At 37.8% G+C, this 22,717-nt stretch overlaps 2 protein-coding genes and 1 pseudogene across 2 annotated transcripts; 2 read left to right on the top strand and 1 right to left on the bottom strand.

Moving 5' to 3' along the window:
* The window catches only part of LOC127861672 (tRNA (uracil-5-)-methyltransferase homolog A-like), a 47,280-nt pseudogene extending 46,488 nt beyond the window's left edge, over positions 1 to 792 (bottom strand).
* LOC127861681 (uncharacterized) lies at positions 749 to 20,509 on the top strand. Its single transcript, XM_052400371.1, has 12 exons — positions 749 to 882; positions 8,471 to 8,571; positions 10,427 to 10,539; positions 10,862 to 11,045; positions 11,904 to 12,085; positions 13,194 to 13,307; positions 13,732 to 13,828; positions 14,874 to 15,042; positions 15,687 to 15,778; positions 17,292 to 17,459; positions 19,911 to 20,030; positions 20,353 to 20,509. The coding sequence occupies exons 1-12, from the start codon at positions 801 to 803 to the stop codon at positions 20,371 to 20,373; spliced, it is 1,443 nt and encodes a 480-aa protein (XP_052256331.1). The 5' UTR covers positions 749 to 800; the 3' UTR covers positions 20,374 to 20,509.
* LOC127861713 (uncharacterized) lies at positions 896 to 2,595 on the top strand. Its single transcript, XM_052400403.1, has 2 exons — positions 896 to 1,317; positions 1,601 to 2,595. Exons 1-2 carry the CDS (start codon positions 1,303 to 1,305, stop codon positions 2,078 to 2,080), a joined length of 495 nt encoding a protein of 164 aa, XP_052256363.1. The 5' UTR covers positions 896 to 1,302; the 3' UTR covers positions 2,081 to 2,595.
* Positions 20,510 to 22,717: the final 2,208 nt, after the last annotated feature.

The raw sequence follows: 22,717 nt of genomic DNA, 5'->3' as shown, positions 1-22,717 counted from the left end.
TTAGTCGACTTGCAGTAATGAACGATGGGGACATTTTAAGAGCCATTTGCTGTGGCCATAGTCGACTTTCAGTAATGAACGATGGTGTCATTTTAAGAGTGATTAACTGTGGCCATAGTCTACTTGCAGTAATGAACAATTGTGTCATTTTAAGAGTCATTTGCTGTGGTCATAGTCGACTTTCATTAATGAACAGTGGTGACATTTTAAGAGTAATTTACTGTAGCTATATTTGACTTGCAGTAACGAAAAATTGTTTCATTTTCAGAGTCATTCACTGTGGCCATAGTCGACTTGAAGAAATGAGCAATGTTGTCATTTTAATAGTTATTTACTGTGGCCTTAGTCGACTTGCAGTAGCGCTCATCACATGCACGCGCACTATCATGTTGCCTGTTTATATATTTATTATCGATGTACATTAAACTTATAAACCATACGTGTAGTTTATTTATTTATTAAGTACACCATACACTTCCATATTTGACCATTGCAGATAGAAGACTAGTACCAGTACATATAATTTCATTCGTATTTAAGAATGAAATTTATGTTATTACTATTTACTTTTAATCTTTTAGTCCTCGGACGTCTTTCTAAAACTAAATGTTTTATAACCGGTCTTTCTCTTCCATAACCGGTCTTTCTCGTGTATGGCCATACAACTATTTTCCATAGCCGAAACAGCCAATGGAAACAGGGGACGAAACAGCCAATGGAATCAGGAAAATGGAAAAGAGTGTTTCCCGGAGATTTTAAGGGAAGAGTATTCAGGGCCAACCACTCTAAAAGTCTAAAGCATGGACGAACATAAAGATAAATACAAACACCAAGTTGACTCAGTTGATAAACTGAAAGAGAAAAGAGGACAGGAAGTTATATGTATATAATTTAATCAATTTCTTGTTGTTTTTAAAATGGTAAATTTTTATTTTTTTATGTGTACACAAGAATAAAAAATTGAGCTTGAGTCAGTTGAGATTTGTCCTCAGAAATTTCATAACTTAGGCACAAATTGGTCAATTATGCTCGATTGGTCACTACGGTTCTGGTACATCTTAAATGTACCCCAGGTAATCTTATGCAGGGGTATCACTAGGGCTCGATTGGTCATTGTCGACTCCTAGTTCTTCTTGAATTCTCTGAGTATCGTGTAAGTACCTATTATCGAACAGAACCTGATATCGGACGGTTTGTTTTGGTTCTATATGCGCATGCGCAAAAGTGCGCATGACGTCACATCCATAAACAAATGGTCATTTATGAAGTCCGTGACCTACTTGTCCACTAAGCTTGCAACAAATGCGCCGAAAACAGGTAAAAGAAATGCATTTATTGTTATTGACACGGTTTTATGTGTTTTTTGCTATTACTTTTTGAATGCATTTATCAAAACGTGCATTTCCATTTGCAATTTTGATTGCAGCAGACGTAGACTTTTTCGTCGAGTCCGGGTCACGTGACAGTCATGTGATAGTCATGTGACTTTGTTTTATTATCGATCTTAGAGCTACAGCACAGTTCCGAAAAAATATTCCAGCTTTTCTTTCTTGACAATTGATCATCATAAAGTTAAGTTTGTTTTTCTTTTTCTTTTCAGTCTAAACCTAAGAAGATAATTAAACACAGAGGTCTTTACTCACCAACAGCTCTTCACAATGCATACCTAAAAGTAAAAGGGGTTATTGACCCTGAATGCCTCAAACCCGGACCAGCTCCAATCTTCTCTCAGGAAGAAGAGGTCAAACTAGTTGACCATGTCAAGACAATGGCTGCCCTTGGGTATGGTTATACCATCAGTGAAGTTGTAGCAAGTGCTACTAACTATGTTGTGTTCCTTGGTAAGAGGCCAAATGATAAACCTTTGTCTGTGAAATGGTTTAAGGGTTTCCAGCAGCGATGGCCTGAGTTGCGAGTTGTTCGTCCGAGGGCATTGTCCAACTACAGAGCTGAAGCCACATCAGAGGCCAATGTTCATGAATATTTCAACAATTTGATGAGCATTGTTGAAAAACATGACCTCCACAACAAACCTGAGTGTGTCATAACATTCTTGAATTTACATCTGGCAAAGAAATAACAGATCCATTAATTGAACAGAAACTAAGGGAAAGAGCTGAAACAGCAAATGAACAGAAAAACAAGCAACAAACTGAACAAGCCAACAAACATTCGAAGCTTATGCCCACAAAAGAAACAGTTTCACAAACAAGGAACAAACAACTGAAAAAAAAACAATCAACAAAACAACACACTTACCCAGAGCCTGGACCCTCCCATCTGAACACTGATGTTGAATCGTCTGAAGATGAAGATGATGATGAAACTTGCTGTGTATGCAGCCGCTTTCAGCCAAAAGAACTTGCTAACTGCGTATCATTGATATTTGTGAAGTGGGCCAAGTGTGACTTTGATAACTGTAGCCACTGGGTGCACTTGCAGTTTTGCACAGCCACAAATGTTGTCAGGAGAAATGACCCGTTCTATTGTCCTTGCCACAATATTGCAGAGGAATAGACTTGTTTTTTGTGTTCAATGCTACATGCTTTTCTAATTTTGTTAATTTTCATGTTTCAATAAAAAAATATTCAGTTTCATGTTTATTTGCTTGAAAACTTTACAGATAAGTTGTTTAATGATTGAACTGTTAGTCATTTGTTAAAACAAATTGTTTTTGTTATTTTAAGTGTTGCAAATTTAACTTAATTTCTTAGGTGTTCAATAACTGGTTCGTCCACCATACATACGTACAGCTCATAGTTCTTCTTGGTAAAATTAAAATCAATGTAAAAAAATAATGTCTCACATATGTCCATAAAATCGAGTTAAATCAACATAATACATTGTTACAACCACAATACCTGTTGCAATCGACATCAATTTGCGTGTATTTTGTTGAGAAATGCTCAAAACATAAACTTGATAACAAATCGTTCATGGCGGAAGGTGTGAATTGTCGATTTGAGCAAAGCAAAAGAACAGGTTACACTGCACAAATTGTTTTCACTGTAGTATCTGACGATGTCTTTTGGTAGTAGTTGAAATTGTATTGCGCATAACAGTGTAGTTTGAGTTATGACACATTCTTATTACTGTATTCTCGCTGCGATCGGATAAGTGGCAGAGTCCGTGCTTTTAGATACGGCATTGTATAAACAGTTATTGCGCTGTATGCTAATTGAACTGAAAATCCGGAAAAAATCTGGATGTAGTGTCGGGTGTTCTTGCATGCTTAGCAAGTCTACCGCCCTGTTATGTACTCTGCGGTGCATTGACAAAGGGATTAAAGGGGCCTTTTCACAGATTTTGGCATTTTTTTAACTTATTCATTAAATGCTTTATATTGATAAATGTAAACATTGGATCGTAAAAGCTCCAGAAAAAAATCAAGAAAAAAATTAAAAAAGGAAAAGAACATTGCCCGGAGCAGGTTTCGAACCACTGACCCCTGGAGTCCTGCCAGAGTCCTGAAGTAAAAACGCTTTAGCCTACTGAGCTATTCCGCCGAGTACACATTCATGACGTATTTTATACCTTATATAAGCAATCTTCGTAGTTTCACAAAATTTCACAACAAAAACAGAACTCTCCAAATTATTCAATCGTTTCGCGTTGCAACGCTTTATAATTTTTAGGTTTTAAAATCGTCAAAAGATGCATATAATGGCTATATTAGAGCATGGTTAATGTTCAGTATTACTGTTTCCTCACAAATATCATAACTAAAACGAAAACTTACGAATCTGAAACAACTTTTTTCAATTTTGTCAATTTACCAAAGCGTATAAAGATCCCTTTAACATGTGCGAATGTCTTTGATAAGGCAATAGACCATTTCAGAGCTGATGAGGGTACTGATTATCGAGGGGTAGATAAAGCTATTACTGAAAGGGGTTTCCTAGAGATAAGGCTGTAGTATGGAATACTTAATTAATATTTTATTTTTTCATGCTATACAATTTAGTACTTAATTAATTACCGAAATGAAATAAATATTAGCATAAACATATATAGATGTATGTCTACTTATGTACATATTGTAAAGCTTGATACTGTGTGTGATTATGAAATAAATATTTAAATAACAGTGTATAGATGTATGTCTCCTAGTGTACATATTGTAAAGCTTTGATAATGTGCGTAAATATTGAAATACATATTAAAATAAAAGCATATAGAACCCGTCCCTTGCCGTTGTCTATCCGTATGGTCGTTCGTTAGTTGGAGACAGTTGACTGAGAGAGACGTTTAAGAGTGTTGAGTGCTTAAGGCTGTCTGTATTAAAGACTTTGTTGACTAAAGAGATGGGTGACATTGTGTTATGCGTTAGGAAAGGTTGCGTTTTAAAGAATTGTTCTGTATGTGAGTGTGATCATTGTCAGTGTTGTTCGAGTTGCTGCGCAAAATGCGGATGTGTTGGTGTTTTGGAGAGATTTTTCATTTGACTATTGTCACTGATTAAAATGTTATGAAAAACAAACAAGAATAACAAGCAAATAATATATATATATACTGGCATTTCCCCAGGAATTTGGTCAGGCACTGCGGCAGGCGGTTGGTGTCGAATTCTTAATATACTTTCTAAATGTTATAAATCAAAATCCACACTACTTTGGAGCTACCAAATCACAACATTTCTATTAATATTTATGTATTTGTCCTCAGTTCATTTCATTCAAGTCATATATTATAATATTAAATAACAACCAAAATAAACAGAAAGCAAAAAAAGTATTGAAAAACATTATGTGACCCATGGAAAATCTTGCTTCCAACTACTGGTCGTTTATAAGACTGTATTCTGTCATGCACAAAGACTAAAGAAAAATGTGTTGCAGGTATATAGCGAATTTCGTAAATATGAAAGAAACTATATATCTATTGGATCTGAATATATTAAATATTGGTACTGTAAAGCTATAGTCGCCGTTAAGAAAATAATGTGAACACATTTTAAAGTCTCTATAACGCTCAAAATCAACGAAAATTTTGTTAAGTATTTCGTAAAATAAATTTAACACCTTAACAATCAGTGTTCCTTATAGCAATATCCAAAATTTCAACGCTAGATGTGATATGATTACATAGATTTTTGTAGATACAAAATGCTCGTGTTTGTTTATTTGTGGCCACAATTAATTCCCACGAATATATCTATTCATACGACACACGAACACCATTTTAGTGTCCATGTCTCGTATGAATAGATATGCAAAACAGTATTATTGGCTAGGGTACTACTTACATTTACCCAGGGTACTCTTAAGTATACTGACATGTACCCGGTGGATATTAGACTGTACCCGATTTGTATTTCAGCCTTAAATCCGATGTTGTAAAATGCGCTACCTGGTACTGTAAAACGATATTGTTTATCTTAAACAAACTTCTCTTTTTTTTTTAGCTCACCTGAGCACAACGTGCTAATGGTGAGCTTTTGTTATCGCCTTTTGTCAGTCGTGCGTCGTCTGTCGTCAACATTTGCCTTGTGAACACTCCAGAGGCCACATTTATTGTCTGATCTTCATGAAACTTGGTCAGAACATTTATCCCATTGATACCTCAACTGAGTTTGGAACTGGGTCGTGCTGGGTCAAAAACTAGGTCACTAGGTCAAAAATAAGAAAAACCTTGTGAACACTGTAGAAGTCACATTTGTAGCCCAATCTTCATGTAACTTTGTCAAAATGTTTGTCTAAATCATATGTTGGTTGAGTTCAAAAATGGTTCCAGTCCATTGAAAACATGGTCGCCAGGGGGCGGAGCAGTATTCCTTATATGGCTATAGAGAAACCTTGTGAACACTCCAATCATTATGAAACTTGGTCAAAACATTAGTTTCATTGATATCTCGGATGAGTTCGAAAATGGTCCAGATCGGTGAAAAAACATGGCTGCCAGGGGGCAGGGCAGTTTTCTCTATATGTATATAGTAAAAACATGTGAACACTCTAGAAGTCACATTTTTGGTTCAATCTTCATGAAATTTGGTCAGAACATGTGTTTTCTGGATATGACGGTTATGTTCGAAAATGGTTCGGATCGGTAAAAAAACATGGCCGTCAGAAGGGGTCATTTACCTTATATTTATAAAGATTGTGAACACTCTAGTCCAAACATGAAATATCACATTTACTGTAAAGCTCATATTTTTTAATAAAGATCAAAATGATACACCACAAAACCTTTTTTATTTTTGCACATTTAACAAAATGATTACAGCAATTAAAGTCTAAATTGAATGCTCTTTGTTCTTTTTTGCACTTGCCTGGGCGGACAACTAGATTATAAAATAAATTGCCTGGACCCAACTTTCACTTGCCAGGGGCAATAGGACAACTGTTAATGTTGAGCCCTGCAATGATATCTTGGACAAGTTCAAAAATGGTTCAGGTCTGTTGAAAAACATGGCCGCCAGGGGGCTATTTGTTGTTCATTACTCATGAAACTTGGTAATAACATTTGTTCCATTGATATCTTGGACTGCAAACACAGGTCATCCCTTTTTTATCTCAGGTGAGCGACTTTGGGCCTTTTAGGCCCTTTTGTTTTAAAAACTACATCAGCATACTTTTTTAGTATGAGTTTTGATAATATAGATGCCATTTAACAGAAAATTGATATAAATGTGAACATTATTAATTTAAAAAAAATAGCCAACAACAACCGATTTAGCGTAAAAATTCCTGGGTACGTTTAAGTATATTTACTGTACCCGGGGTACATGTAAGTATACTTAAGAGTACCCGGGGTACATGTAAGTAGTACCCGAGCCGACAATGACCAATCGAGCTTAAGTATACTTACAATTGTACTCCAGGTACAGAAAATATACTGACATGTACCTGGGAATTTTAACAATAAATTTAATTGGTCGCTGTTGGCTTAAACAAACATTATGTTTATGTCAATATTCTGTAAAATAGCCTCTTTATTATCAAACCTCCTACTCAAAATAATGTTGAGGCAGGTTTTGTTCAAAGAAAATGTTGTTTTGTATTCTGCATTAAGTTTTATGACTTTGGATTTTGGGCGGGAATGAAGCTCTGGTACAGTCTAAATTGGCCAGGTACGTGTTAGTATATTTTCAGTACCCAGGTTACATTTACGTACACTTAAAGAGTGTGCTACTGATGACATCACTTAAACCTGTGCCTCAAAAAAACTGCAAGCTGTCAGCTGACATCAAAGGTCTTTGATGTGAATGCTGAGTTTGGGCCAGTTTCTAGGAAGTTAAAACTGTAAATTAATATCACATCAGCAAGTAGCTGTTTCAAACGGCATCAATCAAACCTACATGACTAGAAGCATTCTCATATTGTCAGATACAGCACCTACATGACTAGAAGCATTCTCATATTGTCAGATACAGCACCTACATGACTAGAAGCATTCTCATATTGTCAGATACAGCACCTACATGACTAGAAGCATTCTCATATTGTCAGATACAGCACCTACATGACTAGAAGAATTCTCATATTGTCAGATACAGCACCTACATGACTAGAAGCATTCTCATATTGTCAGATACAGCACCTACATGACTAGAAGCATTCTCATATTGTCAGATACAGCACCTACATGACTAGAAGCATTCTCATATTGTCAGATACAGCACCTACATGACTAGAAGCATTCTCATATTGTCAGATACAGCACCTACATGACTAGAAGCATTCTCATATTGTCAGATACAGCACCTACATGACTAGAAGCATTCTCATATTGTCAGATACAGCACCTACATGACTAGAAGCATTCTCACATTGTCAGATACAGCACCTACATGACTAGAAGCATTCTCATATTGTCAGATACAGCACCTACATGACTAGAAGCATTCTTATATTGTCAGATACAGCATTTATGCTTAGTTCTATAGAGAATGGGATGTTAGAAAAACTACCCGATATTTTACTGGATTGGATTAATGGTAATTTATACAGGTGTGTGGAAATAAATTGTGTTAGCTTGAATTTAAATAGGAGTTTGCTTTACAGGTGTTGTTTGTTAATGGATTGAATTGAAAAACCCAGTTATGGACTTGGACAGTAGATGACCTGTATTGAAATTGGGGTCACTGGGTCAAAGGTAATTGTCACTGTCACAATACGGTAAGTGGGAAAATTGTTTCTGATCAATAACTCGTCAGCGAATCGACTGATTGGCTTGATATTTCCCATGTGCATTGGACAGTAGATGACCCCTATTGAATTTGGGTCACTATGTAAGTCAAAGGTCACTGTCACAATATATGTGAAAATTGCTTCCAATCAATAACTTGTCAATAAATCGACCAATTGGCGTGATACTTCACATGTGCATCGGCCTTGAACAGTAAATGACCCCTATTGAAAAATTGGGGTCACTATTTCAAAGCGCTGTTTGGGGGGCATAAGTCTCCGACCATTGATCTCTTGTTTAAATTCGTAACTTAAAATACACTTCTTTTGTGTGTGTTTTGTAGCTCTCAGAAAAGAAAAAAGGGAGAAGATTGTTAGTTCAAAAAGATTCAGATTTGAAGATGGGCAAGCTGGTGGTGGTGAACATGGTTTTACTGAGGAAATGGTAAGCTTGTGTTTTTTTAAATGTCCAAAAATGTAAGAATTATAACCCGACTTTAAAAAGTTCCTAGCTCAGAGGAGGTGCCAGATCCCAGCTCAAAGAGTTGCTATAAAGCAAGGCAGTGTAAGTGTTGATTATTCCCCACACTAATACATCCTTGCATACAAATATGATTTTCTATATTGTTATGCACACCTGCAAAAAAGTAGCATTGACTGTCTGTCTTATGTGTGTGTCAGTCCGTCTGCCTGCCTGACAGCCCACCCATCCATCCGTCTGAAGGTCCATCTGTTCATCTGTCCCTTCATCCTTTTGTATGTCTGTGTTAAGTTTCCTGCCGCAATGGTAACTTTGCTATATATGAATTAATATTGATGTAACTTCTGAAAGCAAATGTCCACCATCATATAAGGACATGTCGCTTGTAACACCTGTCTCCCTATCTCAAAGGTGAAGGTCACACTTAGAGGTCAAAGGTCAAAATTGGCAATAAAACAGCAGAAACATTTTTGTCTCAGCCATATATATTCCATATCGGTGATTTCAATTGAAGCAGAATCCTGCATTTTGATGCAAGCAAGTAGCAATTTTCTCATTTTTGACTCCTGCACAAAATTAGCCTTGCATCATTTTGACACATTTGTATTCCACAATCCAATTTAAAAAAAGGACCAGAAATGATCTTTTATGGAAATAATAGAGCTTTTGTGAAAATGTTTTATTCATTATTATGATAAATAAGTTATTACTTAACCCAAAACATGCATTTAGGAACTTTTCAAGTTCAGTATTTTGATTGTCACCATAATCTTTTTTTATTTGACCCCTCCTCATTTTGAGACCTTGGATCATTTTGACGCCTGGTTTTCAAAATCTACTGAAATCGCTGCATAGATTGGTTATTCTTTAATATGTCTGCACAAATGTGAACCTCCATAAGATGACATGTTGGGTATAACACCTGTCTCCTAACCTCATAGGCTACATGTAAAGTAAAACAGCAAAGTTGGACATTCACAGCTTGTTAGACCAATTTGAATGTGTGGGCATCCAAGCCTATGGACACATGTCTTAATAAACTATTTTCTTTTAATTACATTTAGTCATGACATCTGTAGGATTTAATAAACATACTGCACAAGTGTTCTTCTTAATTGACTATTTCAGATCTGTCACTCATATCTTAATCAACTTAAATTGAAATCAAAAAATCACAATTTGAAATCACATGTTCATCAGTTCAAATATTTTATACAAAAGAATATGTGAATTTGGTTTGGGATTTCGAAAACAAGAACCTGGTAATATTTGTGTATACTTTGGATATGTCACAGTGTTGATTATCTCAATCTTACTATGCTACAGGTCACAGTGTTGATTATCTCAATCTTACTATGCTACAGGTCACAGTGTTGATGATCACAATCTTACTATGCTACAGGTCACAGTGTTGATTATCTCAATCTTACTATGCTACAGGTCACAGTATTGATTATCTCAATCTTACTATGCTACAGGTCACAGTGTTGATTATCTCAATCTTACTATGCTACAGGTCACAGTGTTGATTATCTCAATCTTACTATGCTACAGGTCACAGTGTTGATTATCCCAATCTTACTATGCTACTGATCACAGTGTTGATTATCTCAATCTTACTATTCAACAGGTCATTGTGTTGATGATCTCACTTTTTTGTGCTTCTTGTCACAGTGTTGATTATCTCAATCTTACTATGCTGCAAGTCGAAGTGTTGATTATCTCAATCTTACTATGCTACAGGTAACAGTGTTGATTTTCACAATCTTACTATGCTACAGGTAACAGTGTTGAATATCTCAATCTTACTATGCCACAGGTCACAGACTCATGCAAGAAGCTGCAGCACTCAGGTCAAGAGAAGTTGCCCCTTCTTCAGTGTGTCAGACAGGCATGTGCACAGGGTGTAATCTACATTGATGCCTTCTTCAAGTTAGTAAGATACGATCATTACACTGGTTTTATAAATATCTATGAAGAACATAAGAACACAGTTTTGACATTAACAAGTGTAAGTGTAATGTGTGTGATGGGTGAAATCTTATTCTTATACAAAGAATGCAACTTTATTTAAGGTTTCTGGTATTGTATAGTTACTAGCAAGGACAACTCCAGTTACTAGCAAGGACAACTCCTTCCAGGCAACAAGGAATTACTTGTAAAGCCAAATTATGGCAGCTACATATTCTTATTTGCATGGTTTATTGTCAATTTGAATTTAAATGTGATCCATGGTTTTTTCCTCTTGACACAGAGTTGAAAACAGTTTGCAATGTATTGTGGGACTTTTGACGGGCAATGACGTGGAGTTGCAACATGAAGCGGCCTGGTGCCTCACCAACATCTCTGCTGGCAACACAGACCATGCGCTCTCTGTGGCAAAGTCAGCTGCACCCTACCTGATCACGTATCTCAGTTCTAACAATCCACTGATGCAGGTACTGCATTTTTAAGTGTTTGCAATTGTAAGTGTTTGTCTTTTAAGATGGTTGACATTTTCCTTACAGAAATGTAATTAAATCCTGGTTAATGAGGTTTATGGTGTTAAATTGTATTTACTATGTGGGTCTGTCCATCTGTCTGTCTGTTGACTCAAACTAGTCTGACCATTTACTGCCACACTTATTAATGTGCAATTTGAATGTAATGTCTATGTGGTATGAAGTTGTGCATTTGCTTTATTTGTCCAGCCCGATTGCAGATTGCAGTTTAATATAGCTGCCACAATATGTGCGTGCATGAGTGCATTGGCAAGCCTGTCTGAGCTTTTCCAGACTTATTCTTCATTGCTCATTATTATACAATTCCATGTTAAAAAAATCTTGCCAAAAATGTTCACCATGAAAAGAAAGCAAGTCACCTGCAAGTCTGCCTTTCCCTAAAGGTCAAGGTTGCACATCGATGTAAAAGGTCAAACATGGGCATGTTGCAGCCTGTTAAAAAATCACAGGCATTCTTTCCAATTAAATTGCTAATTATTTAAATAAAATTTTAATCACAAAATTCCTTGAAATAGCACGTTGAAATCTGGGCTGTTTCAGTGATGATCCAGATTTTAACACTTTGCATGCTGGGAAATTTGTCGTCTGCTAAAATTTCGTCTGCTAAATATCTAAAATTATCATTTTCTTCAATTTGTTTTCAAAGAATACTATCAGAATAGCAAACTGTTTGGATCCTGATGAGAAGCCACGTTCTGTGGCGTCTCATCAGGATCCAAACTGTTTGCAAAGACCTTCAAAATTCGGTTCCAGCACTGAAAGAGTTAAATCAGTTATCTTTTGCCTTTATTTCAGGACCAGTGCGCTTGGGCCCTGGGTAACCTGGCAGGGGACAGCCCAGAATGTCGGACCATGATGCAGGCACAGGGGGCTGTGGTCCCTCTTGTGACCCTTCTGCAGTCACCCGTGCCAGCTGTGGTTCAATCTGCTGCCTTCGCTTTGTCCAACATAGCCAGGGACTCCCCAGATGTTACCAGGTACACTCCTTCCCCTTACATGTTGCATGCATGATGGTTGTGTGAAAAAAACATTGTATGATTAGCTTTATACTGGTTTTACCTGCCATTCTCGAATCATTATGGTCTTCCCTAAATGTTTGCTGGTTCCTTTCAAAAAGAGGTTCTTACTACAGTCCTGGATGGCTTTATCCTAGATAAAATACATAAGGTTCTTACTACAGTCCTGGATGGCTTTATCCTAGATAAAATACATAAGGTTCTTACTACAGTCCTGGATGGCTTTATCCTAGATAAACTACAAAAGGTTCTTACTACAGTCCTGGATGGCTTTATCCTAGATAAACTACATAAGGTTCTTACTACAGTCCTGGATGGCTTTATCCTAGATGAACTACATAAGGTTCTTACTACAGTCCTGGATGGCTTTATCCTAGATAAACTACAAAAGGTTCTTACTACAGTCCTGGATGGCTTTATCCTAGATAAACTACCGTACAAAAGATTCTTACTACAGTCCTGGATGGCTTTATCCTAGATAAACTACATAAGGTTCTTACTACAGTCCTGGATGGCTTTATCCTAGATAAACTACATAAGGTTCTTACTACAGTCCTGGATGGCTTTATCCTAGATAAACTACAAAAGGTTCTTACTACAGTCCTGGATGGCTTTATCCTAGATAAACTACAAAAGGTTCTTACTACAGTCCTGGATGGCTTTATCCTAGATAAACTACATAAGGTTCTTGCTACAGTCCTGGATGGCTTTATCCTAGATAAACTACATACATTAGTTCTGTATGAGAATATTCCCCATAAGTGTGTTGGGTTTGGTTCTGCAAACATGGAGAAATGGTCCCAGTGATGGTAAGCAACAGAAATACATATTTGTTGATATATTGAACCCATTAATATTTTGTCTTTACTTATTCCCCACACAGAGACCTGGTTACCACAGGCCTGGTTCCAATCCATGGTCCCTACATAAATACCATATGCAACCCAATACTATTTGTTACCTGCGTATCTACTGGTTCCCCACGCAGGGAGTGTCTCCCTCTTAAATATATCACTGACATATTGATTGAGTTATGGACATGTATACTCTTTCCTAAAATTTTCCACAGAGAACTGGTGACTGCGGGCCTTGTTCCTATGCTGGTTCCCTACATAAGTCTGGCTCCAGAGAACCGGCCTATACTGGAGGAGGTTGCATGGATACTCACTTACCTCTCAACATCGTAAGTAGGCCCCTCTTGACTTAATTTGACAATCAAACAAATGCTTTTAAACTTATTCCGTTTGAATAAAATAAAAAATAAATGTAATCTGGCTTACAAGATGTTATTGTGTATTAAATACTATAGAAGTTTACTTAAGTTTACATTGATTTTGTATGTGCAAGTTATTTGACTATAAGACCTGTTATTCAAGCTGCCTGAAATCATGATCATGTTCTTGACATATCAGTACATAAAAGTATACATGATTTTTGCATTATTGATTGTTTATCTTTGAGTAGTATTTTTGAAATACCGATATTTTCTCAAGTAGAATTAATATAGCATTTCTTTAACAAATTCACATATGGGTAATAACTTAACCCGTTTTCATATATTTAAAAGACTTCACAGTGTTATCCCTAAAATAAAACATATTTTTAAGAGGGGAACATGTTCCACTGATGATTGAGAATGGTCTTCTCACATCAGCAGTCAGCCTGATAGTGAAACTGCAGGGAGAGAACCCACAGGATGTTAAGGTAAGGGAGAGAACTGACAGGATGTTATGGTAAGGGAGAGAACTGACAGGATGTTAAGGTAAGGGAGAGAACTGACAGGATGTTATGGTAAGGGAGAGAACCCGCTATAAAAGCAAATAAAGTTTGTTCAAGAGACATGGGTTTTTTTTAAGCTTTTTAATTGTTTTGGTAAGAAATGTCATCCAAATTAAATAAATTACATTTTCTTTATTGTAACTTTTGTTTTTTTATGAGCCCATTTAAGATCTTGTTTCAAAGAAAAAAGATGATATACTATTTAACTGTAGCTTATAGAAAAGCCTTAAAAATGTCATCTCAATTGAATGCTTATTGTTTAGAATGTCTTTTGTTGCAATTGAACCAATGAGCTTCTGCTTTTATTAGACACTCATTTCTTCAATAGCTTTTTGAACCAGCCATCCCCTCCTGTTGATAATGGGGTTTCCTTCTAAAGTTTATTGCTTTCAATTGATGACATGTCAGGTGGCTAATTAAGGCATGTCCCTGCAATTGACGAATGTTTGAAGACCACCCTGATTAATTAAGGATGAATGTAAGAGGAAACCACACAGGATGTTAAGTTAAGGGGGAGATTCCACAGGATGTAAGTTAAGGCGGAGATCCCACATGATGTTTACGTAAAGGTGAGAACCCTGTGGGTGTTAAGATAAGGGGAAGAACACGCAGAAACCTAATGTAAGGGGAAGAGCCCAGATGATATGGGTAAGAAAGAAAATCCAACGTGTTTAGGTAAGGGTGAGAAACTACATGATGTTAGAATAATGAATTGATAAGAATCAAATTGGAATTTTAATTGTGAGATCCTTCACACTTTAAGTGATTTCTTTCATTTTGCACAACATTTGCAATATGTTTCAAACTATGAAAGTAATAGTTTTTCAATATTCATTCTGGTGTTTCATTGTGTTTTATGGCTCAACATTACACTGCATTTTATTCCTAGTCAATATATTTTTCTTCATTGTTTTACAGTGACATATTCCTTCAGTTTCAATACAATATTATATTTTGTTCCACCTACTAGACAGTTACCCCGTTGTTGCGTTGCCTGGGTAACATCTGCAGTGGACCCAATGACTACACCCTGTTGGCGCTGGAGAACCCAAGGTTACTGCACACCGTGGGTCAGTATCTGGACTCCAGCATTCGGCACATAGTAAAGGAAACACTGTGGGTGCTGTCAAATATTGTGGGTAAGTCTTCAAACATTTATTTGGAAATAGATTATTAATGTTTTGGTGTCACCTGATAAGGCAGCATACAAATATGATCTGGCACGAGTTGTCATATCATACCATATTTTATTTGGCGAGTTTATTTACGAATTTCCTGGACGAGTTTAATAAAATATGGTATGATATGACGAGTGTCAGATCTGTTTTATCACATGCTTTTAAATGAGCAAATTAAATAAATATTTACGCAAACATAATGATTAATCCCAAATGTTGTTAACATTTCGTGACGTCATTTGACGTTGCAACGTCATTTCAGCAAAGTAACAAAATGCGATTGGTCGATAAACGAAAACTAAGCCAATGAAAACGCTTAAAAATGTTGTTTTACACATGTGTAATATAAAAAATATGTAATTATTGTATTACATGGGAAACAGGGTATAGCATGTGATAAATGTAGATAGCCTTCTTCAGTAGGGCGGTTTACATTAACACTTTGTGGATATTTTCTGTAAGAGTTCAGTTTGGGCATTATAGCTTTTATGATGCCTTGGTTATTTGTTTTGGTCAAAACAGTAGGGTGTCTGACCCACCATCAGGGGCTTAATGAAACCCCTGGAATGCAAACGATTGTTGACAATTATGTTTACTGTATGAAGGTGAACCAAGCGTTGCTGCATCGGTGTCTTCTGGGCCAATACTGCAGAAGGTCACCGACAAACTGGAAGATGGCTTTGACATCAAACAAGAGGTGCATTACTTGTGTGTTTAATAATACACTTTTGTTTAATCTGATGTGGCCAAAGTGATAAATTATTATTGCTTCAAATAGGCTTTTTACCTGATAGCAAAAAAGACTACTTTTGAAACCTGGAAAGCATTTATGACGTGTAAATGCCTGGTTTTTTTGTCTGTCAAAAAATCCACAGGCGTTCGATGGCAATGACTCAATAATTGACTATCCGTTGTGACTTAAGTTTTTGAAAAATGCAGCTGCAGCCGTGATTTTTATAAACTTATTATTATTATGCATACACATACAAAATCAATAAAAAATCTTCCAACAGAACGTCTTCTTAAGTAATTGAATGATCATATTTAATAAGATGGTCCAGGATGATATTTTATCACAATTGTCACAATGAGTTAAAATAAGAAAGTAACAATTCACAGACGATGTGATAAATCCCTGCAACTAATGTTTAACTCCCTAAAAAAAACAAATTAAAAGTACAGTATTTTGTATCTTAACAATTATGCATGTAGATTTTCCTTTTAAACTACACCCGAATACTTTTAATTAACCTTATCAAATTGTAAACAAAGACTAAGAGAAAGAGTGAGGTTCCTGGCCTGCGCGCGCATTTCAATAAGGGAGCAGGGTGACAGCGATTTAATTATGGGTAATGAGGCACTTCCGTTGTTTGAGAAAATGGCTAGAGTCTTACCTTGTCAATATCTATATATAAAGTCAAACTATCTTTTTTTAAGAAGACATTTCGTCGGAATATTTTTATTGATTTAGTATGTGTATGCATTAAAATAAACAGGTTTATAAAAATCACAGCTGCAGCTGCATTTTTCAAAAAGACACAACAAATCATTGAGTCATTGCCATGGAGTGCCTATGAAAAAATCAGCCAAAGTTGTGTTGTATTTGTCGATGCTGTTGACATATGCTGATCTGTAACAATTCTATGGAGCTGTACAGTGTACATAGTATATTCTGTCAACAAAATTAGCATTTTTGAACATGCAAACACAATTCTCACATTATTATCAGATTTCAAGAAAATGTTCACGCCTGCCTATTTGAAACCAAGGAGCTGAACAAGCATTGTTCTACATTTTACCAGTTCATGGATTGCAGGACTGAGCTAGTTTCAGTCACTTTATGCTATTACCTGCCAAAATTACCTTGATACTTGTAAACTCTTTAAGTGTAAATTTAAATCTGTCCTGTGTTCTAAATTATGTTTTATTTGTGCACGTTTTTAATGATAGAAATTACCAAAGACAGTCAGGAAATATTCTTAGATCAATCTAAACTGATTCCCGTACAACAACTAAGGCTTAAAACTCAATATCAAATTAATATTGATGAGCTATAATTGTGTTGTTCACATTCAGAAAACTTTATTTTTGAAATACTTATATCAGCCAATGTAATTTTGTGTTTTCTAAGCAGCTAATTAAACCTGACATACCCAGTATTTCATGTAACTTTCTATTAGTAAGTAACCTACAGCATGATTTACCACCAGGCTCTGTACGTGCTGAACAACCTGCTGTCCCATGGGCCAGAGGCCTGTGAGAGCCTGCTGAATCACAAGGTCCTCCCGGCTGTGGTCCCCATCCTCAAGTCACATGACGTAGACGTGCTCAATCTCGCACTCGCCTTCATTGAGATGATGCTGAGGTTTAACACTGATGTAAGTACTATACTTTGGTTATCACTCTAGCCTCATCTTATCTTCGCCTGTGGCCACCAACCAGCTTCCTCCAGGCGTCTGGGTTCTTGGCCAATCTCGCCAGCTGCCCCCATGTTTTGCCCATCTGCTATGAATCTGCATCCAGGTCACTGCGCCAGGTGTTATCTAGGCAGACCTCTCTTCCTTTTCCCTTGGGGGTTCAAAGTGAGAGATTGTATTGTTGTATTGGATGCAGGCTTGTGAAGGGTGTGGCCTATCCACGGCCGACGTCTCTGAAGGGTGTTTTCTTTAACAGGCTGGTGCTTTGTACAGTGGATAGGCATTGTGACAGTGGTTCTCCAGGTCTCTGCTCCATAGATGAATAATGGCTTCACCATGGTATTGAAGAGCCTCATCTTGGTGGTGATGCAAATTGGGCTGAATCCCCAGATGTTCTTCAGCTGTTGGAAGGCTTTTCGTGCTTTAACCCTGCGGGTTCTGACATCTGCATCCGTTCCTCCCTGGTTGTCCAGCTAGGTGAGATAGGTGAAGCTGTCCACCTCCTCCAGTGCCTCACCTTGGGTTCTGATGGATGTTTTGTTGGATGCGTTGGTCTTTAACACAGTGCTCGTCCCTCTGTTGATGATAAGGCCCAGTCTTGCTGTGTTGTCCACTACCATGTTTGTCTTTTCCTGCATCTGTTGTTGGGTGTGGGAGAGAAGAGCAAGATCATCAGCAAGTTGTGGTCTTCCAACTGTTTCCAGAATGTCCACTGAATTCCGTTCTGCTTATGATTTGTCGAGGTCTTCATGACCCAGTCTATTGTCATCAAGGAAACGTGAGAGGGAGTAGCCTTGACTCACTCCGGTTCTCACTACAAGGTGTCTGTGAGCTGTCTGCCATCAATGATTCTGCAGGTCATCCCTTCTTACGACTTCCTAATATGTTGGTGATCTTTGCAGGCACTCTGTAGTGCCTCAGAAGTCAACCTCCTGGTCAACGATGTCGAACATCTTTTCATAGTCATTGAAGTTGACATACAACAGCGAAGTCCGCTTCAGGGATCCTTCCAAAATGATGGGCAGGGTTGTGATCAGGTCCTTGCACTATCTCTCCTTTGGAAAGCCAGTTTGATGGTCACAGAGATGCGGGTCTACTCTGTTGGAATTTCTTTTTCCTCCCATATCTTAGGGTAGAGTAGCTCTTCACTGGTCTTGACGTCAGCATGAGGCGCTTCTGCAGGTATGCTGTCAGGTCCTGCATATATGATTTTCTTCAATTGCTTGAGGAGGCTGCTGATCTCTTCCTTTGTGGGAGTGCAGCACTTGATTTGCAGATTGCTGGTAGCTGGCGGAATCTCTGCTGGGTTTGCAGGAGCTGGTCTGTTGAGTAGCTCCTACTAGTACTCAATCCTCTTCTTTTTATGCCCCCGGATCGAATGATTTCGGGGTATATTGTTTTTGGCCTGTCTGTCTCTCTGTCATTGTGTGTGTCTGTCCAAAAACTTAACCTTGGTCATAACTTTTGCAATATTGAAGATAGCAACTTGATTTGGCATGCATGTGTATCTCATGGAGCTGCACATTTTGAGTGGTGAAAGGTCAAGGTCAAAGATATGGCTTCAAAGCGGCGCAGTAGGGGGCATTGTGTTTCTGACAAACACATCTCTTGTTCCCTTTGCCATCTGTTCTTTTTCCTGTATCGTTGTCCCTTATTGGCCTCTCTGGCTTATAAATCTCTTGGTGATAGAGTACAGATCATAAGTTCTGTTCTGGTAGGCTGCCTCTTCTGCCTCTGTTGCAAGCGTCTGTTGGTAGCTCTGCTTGTCTGCTCTAATTCTTCGGTTTGATTTTTATTAAAATTTAATATGTATATGCTATAGGAGGAAGTATACTGTGGTCATAAAGTCTGTCAAGCTGTAAGTCCTTATAAAATGTTATAAGTTTTTAAGTAAAACAACTACATTTGTCAAGGGATTTAATTTTAACTTCAAATGCCTTAGAACAATGAAGTCAATATCCCCAGTTATTTGCCGTTAAACGATGTCACACAGTGATGCAGGGGTATTAGGTAATGTTTTTGACAAACCTGTATTTACAATTCATAATAAGATGCAGTTTAAACTGTAAGTTTTTGTTTTAATATTTCTTACTTTAAACAATGGTCTAAAACAGCTAGAAAATTGTATAGAATTTAATAGTTTGTAATTTTTGCAGCCACTGAGCGAATACTATAAGTGTTATTATTGGATTAAATTTGAAAATGTGGAGAGGTGATGATGCAATAGTTTGTATGATCATTCTTCCCTGCATTAGATTCAAGGTAAAAGTACTGGTTAGCCACTTGAGTAGGCTTAGCTTTCCTTGTATCATTTAGTTTGCTGATGGCAGTTTTATTACTGAAATAATTTGAAACTCAGCACAAAAAGCTACAAAAACAAACAAATGCAGGTAAAATGTTGCCCACTTTCAGTGCAGCGAGGTCTTTGAGAGCTATGGAGGGGTAACCAGGCTGGAGGGGTTGGAGTACCATAGCAACCACACCATCGCTGAGAAAGCCAACAGTCTCCTGGAGATGTACTTTCAAAAAGAGGTAAGAAAGGAGTTGCATCCACTCATAGTTGATTTATAGTATTCCTATTACTCAAATCAAACAATAGTGTTAAAATCATTCCATTCTTCCTACACGTTTAACTAAATCTTGTTAATGTGGACACTTTAAGAGGGAATTATTCTGACTTTATATGAATTATATTTTTATGTAACATTATGCATTTACTTGCTACATATTAATATGTATCTACAGTAGTGAAGAGATGTAATTTTTTTGGAACGCCTTTATGGATTTGTTGTTGACATTTGGGTAACTGTTTAAGTGAGACATTTTTTACCAGTGTGTGTCGTTTGTCTTACAGAATGAAGATGTTGGTCAGTAGAGGGAACACTCTCCTTGGCTCTCCTTATTTAGGCAGCTACGTTTGTATGCAAGCAAGCTGTAAAACACTTTCCTGCTGACAATCAAACTGATTCAATTGGTTTATCCTGTACTGGAAGCAAGGATTTTCAGACATTAGACGGATCAAATTGGCGTTGAACCCCAAAAAAATTGATACAAAAGGTTTCTCAATGGATTCTGGTACCATTAGGCATGCTAAATAACATACTAAAAATCTAGTATAAACTGACATCCGGAAAAAGGTAATTTTCAAGATGGCGTCCAAGATGGCCGCCAAGAGCGTAAAATCGCTATATCTCAATTACTATTCAACCTAGGAAGGTGGTTTTGGTGTCTAACCCTAGGTTTTAGGGGTCAAGGAATTCAAAGAAAGCAATTAAATTACCAGCAGTTAATTATTTATTCACAAATCCAAGATGGCGTCCCAATAGGGCTGCCAATTTACTCAAACGGTTATAAGTAAAAAATATAATGGTAAATGTAAATTTTGTACACTGGAAATATAATATAAAAAATAGTATAATATACAATATGCCTTTTTAGATGACATTTTCATACAGTATACACTTAGTCACTGTTCATCCTCATCATCTGACTCCTCTGGAAGGAACTTGTTATGTGGATTGTCACATTCTTCAAGTTGGCACGGTCCACAGACAGTAGTACATGGCAGTCCATATCTTCTACATGAGCAGCGGAGGGTCTTGCAGGCAGTAGAGCAGTTACAGTGAATGACCTGCAAGAGACTGTCTGGAGCAGCATTCATTCTTGACATCAGTGGGACGAACCGATTATCTAGTAGCTTCCACCCCCACTTCATGGCATCCATACCCTCCTCCATTCCCATCCAAACCATGATCTGGTAGTACACTCTGCGACAGTGAAGTTTGGTAGCAGATTCAGTTGGAGGCAGACGTTCCGGGGTTACAAACGACGAAGAAGAGACAACCTTCTTGCTGAAGATGTTATATCGCATTGTCTCAAGAGAATCTGCGTGCTTGCCACCAAAGAGGAAAGACATCACTTGGCACCCAAGGTCTTCGATAATCTGTGTGGTCTGGTTTGGGATGGTGAAAGCATTGGCACAAGACTGAAGGACAGGGTCTCCTTTTACAAGCTTCTGGAAAGCACTCTTTTTGCCAACACCGAAAATCCGAGAAGTCGTGTCGCAACCAGTCATGGCATGGATGAACAGCAACTGAGAACACAGGTCATGTCTGAGGATGTCTTTTAGACGGTTGATGTCATACACTTTAAAACTTCCATCAGGTTTGGTTCTGTCTGATTTGAAATAAAGAGCCATAGTGTCTCCCTGTGCATAGTAAAGGAGCAAGACAAGGAGATCTGTATCTTCTCCAATCAGCGTAGTGGTGTGTAGACGAGATGCCTCCACTGCTGCCTTTACTATGTCTACATCAGCATCTCCGAGTGCATTGACCACAGTGCAATCCCTTTCTCTCAGTTTATCACTTATCATCTGGATCAGTCTCTGTTTATTGACATCTCTTGACAGGAACTCCTCCTTCTTGCCTGTGAACTCTGTTGCGGCTGTGAAGCCGACAATGGGATGAATATTTTGTCCTCTTCTCTCATGTGTGTTGTCTTTAATGGATGGCCCTTCATCATAGCCATCAAAGACAACGGTCGTAGCTGAACCATAATGTCGGATGGTAAAGTCAGCATATGACTGCGCTATGTCACCATAGCTTTCTCCATTTTTCCATGGTATTCGGTGCAGCAAGGAACCCCCATCAAGGACATGATACTCTGTTTCTGGTACAGAATCTTGGATTGCATCCTGTGCATGATCACAGATCGCCTGTGCAAGTTGTGGCTTATCAGCCTTTCGGAAGACGTTTCTGGCTTCAAAGAGGGCAGGAGGGAAAGGACTGAGCTCATAACGCATAACTTCCTCCAATGATAGCTCTCCAGTTTGGGTGACCACCAGGAAACGTTGAAATAGGAGTGCAGAATCAATGGTTCGATCAGGAGCAACCTTGATAGCTGATGTTTGTCCAAGGGTTATGGCCTTATCCTTTCTACTGAACGACAATGTGAATGCAGGCTGTCCAATCATTTTCTGCATGATTTTGCATCCAACAGACTTATATTCGTGCACGTTCACACCTTCATCAGCCACAACACCAGTAACAACATTCCTTAACGAAGAGTCTGGCGAGAAAGGTGACCATGCAACAAGTTTTGCACTGATCTCCTCCAGGTCAGTAGCATCCCTTTTCATCCTTGCCTCCGTCAGGTCTTTGTGCTGTTCAGATGTCGAGTACGACAGGTTCGTGAACTCCTGCATTGCGATGTTGTACTCC

The sequence above is a fragment of the Dreissena polymorpha genome, chromosome 1 (assembly GCF_020536995.1).
Source record: "Dreissena polymorpha isolate Duluth1 chromosome 1, UMN_Dpol_1.0, whole genome shotgun sequence".
NCBI classification, from domain to species: Eukaryota; Metazoa; Mollusca; class Bivalvia; order Myida; family Dreissenidae; genus Dreissena; species Dreissena polymorpha.
This window is presented reverse-complemented; position numbering and strand designations above follow the sequence as displayed.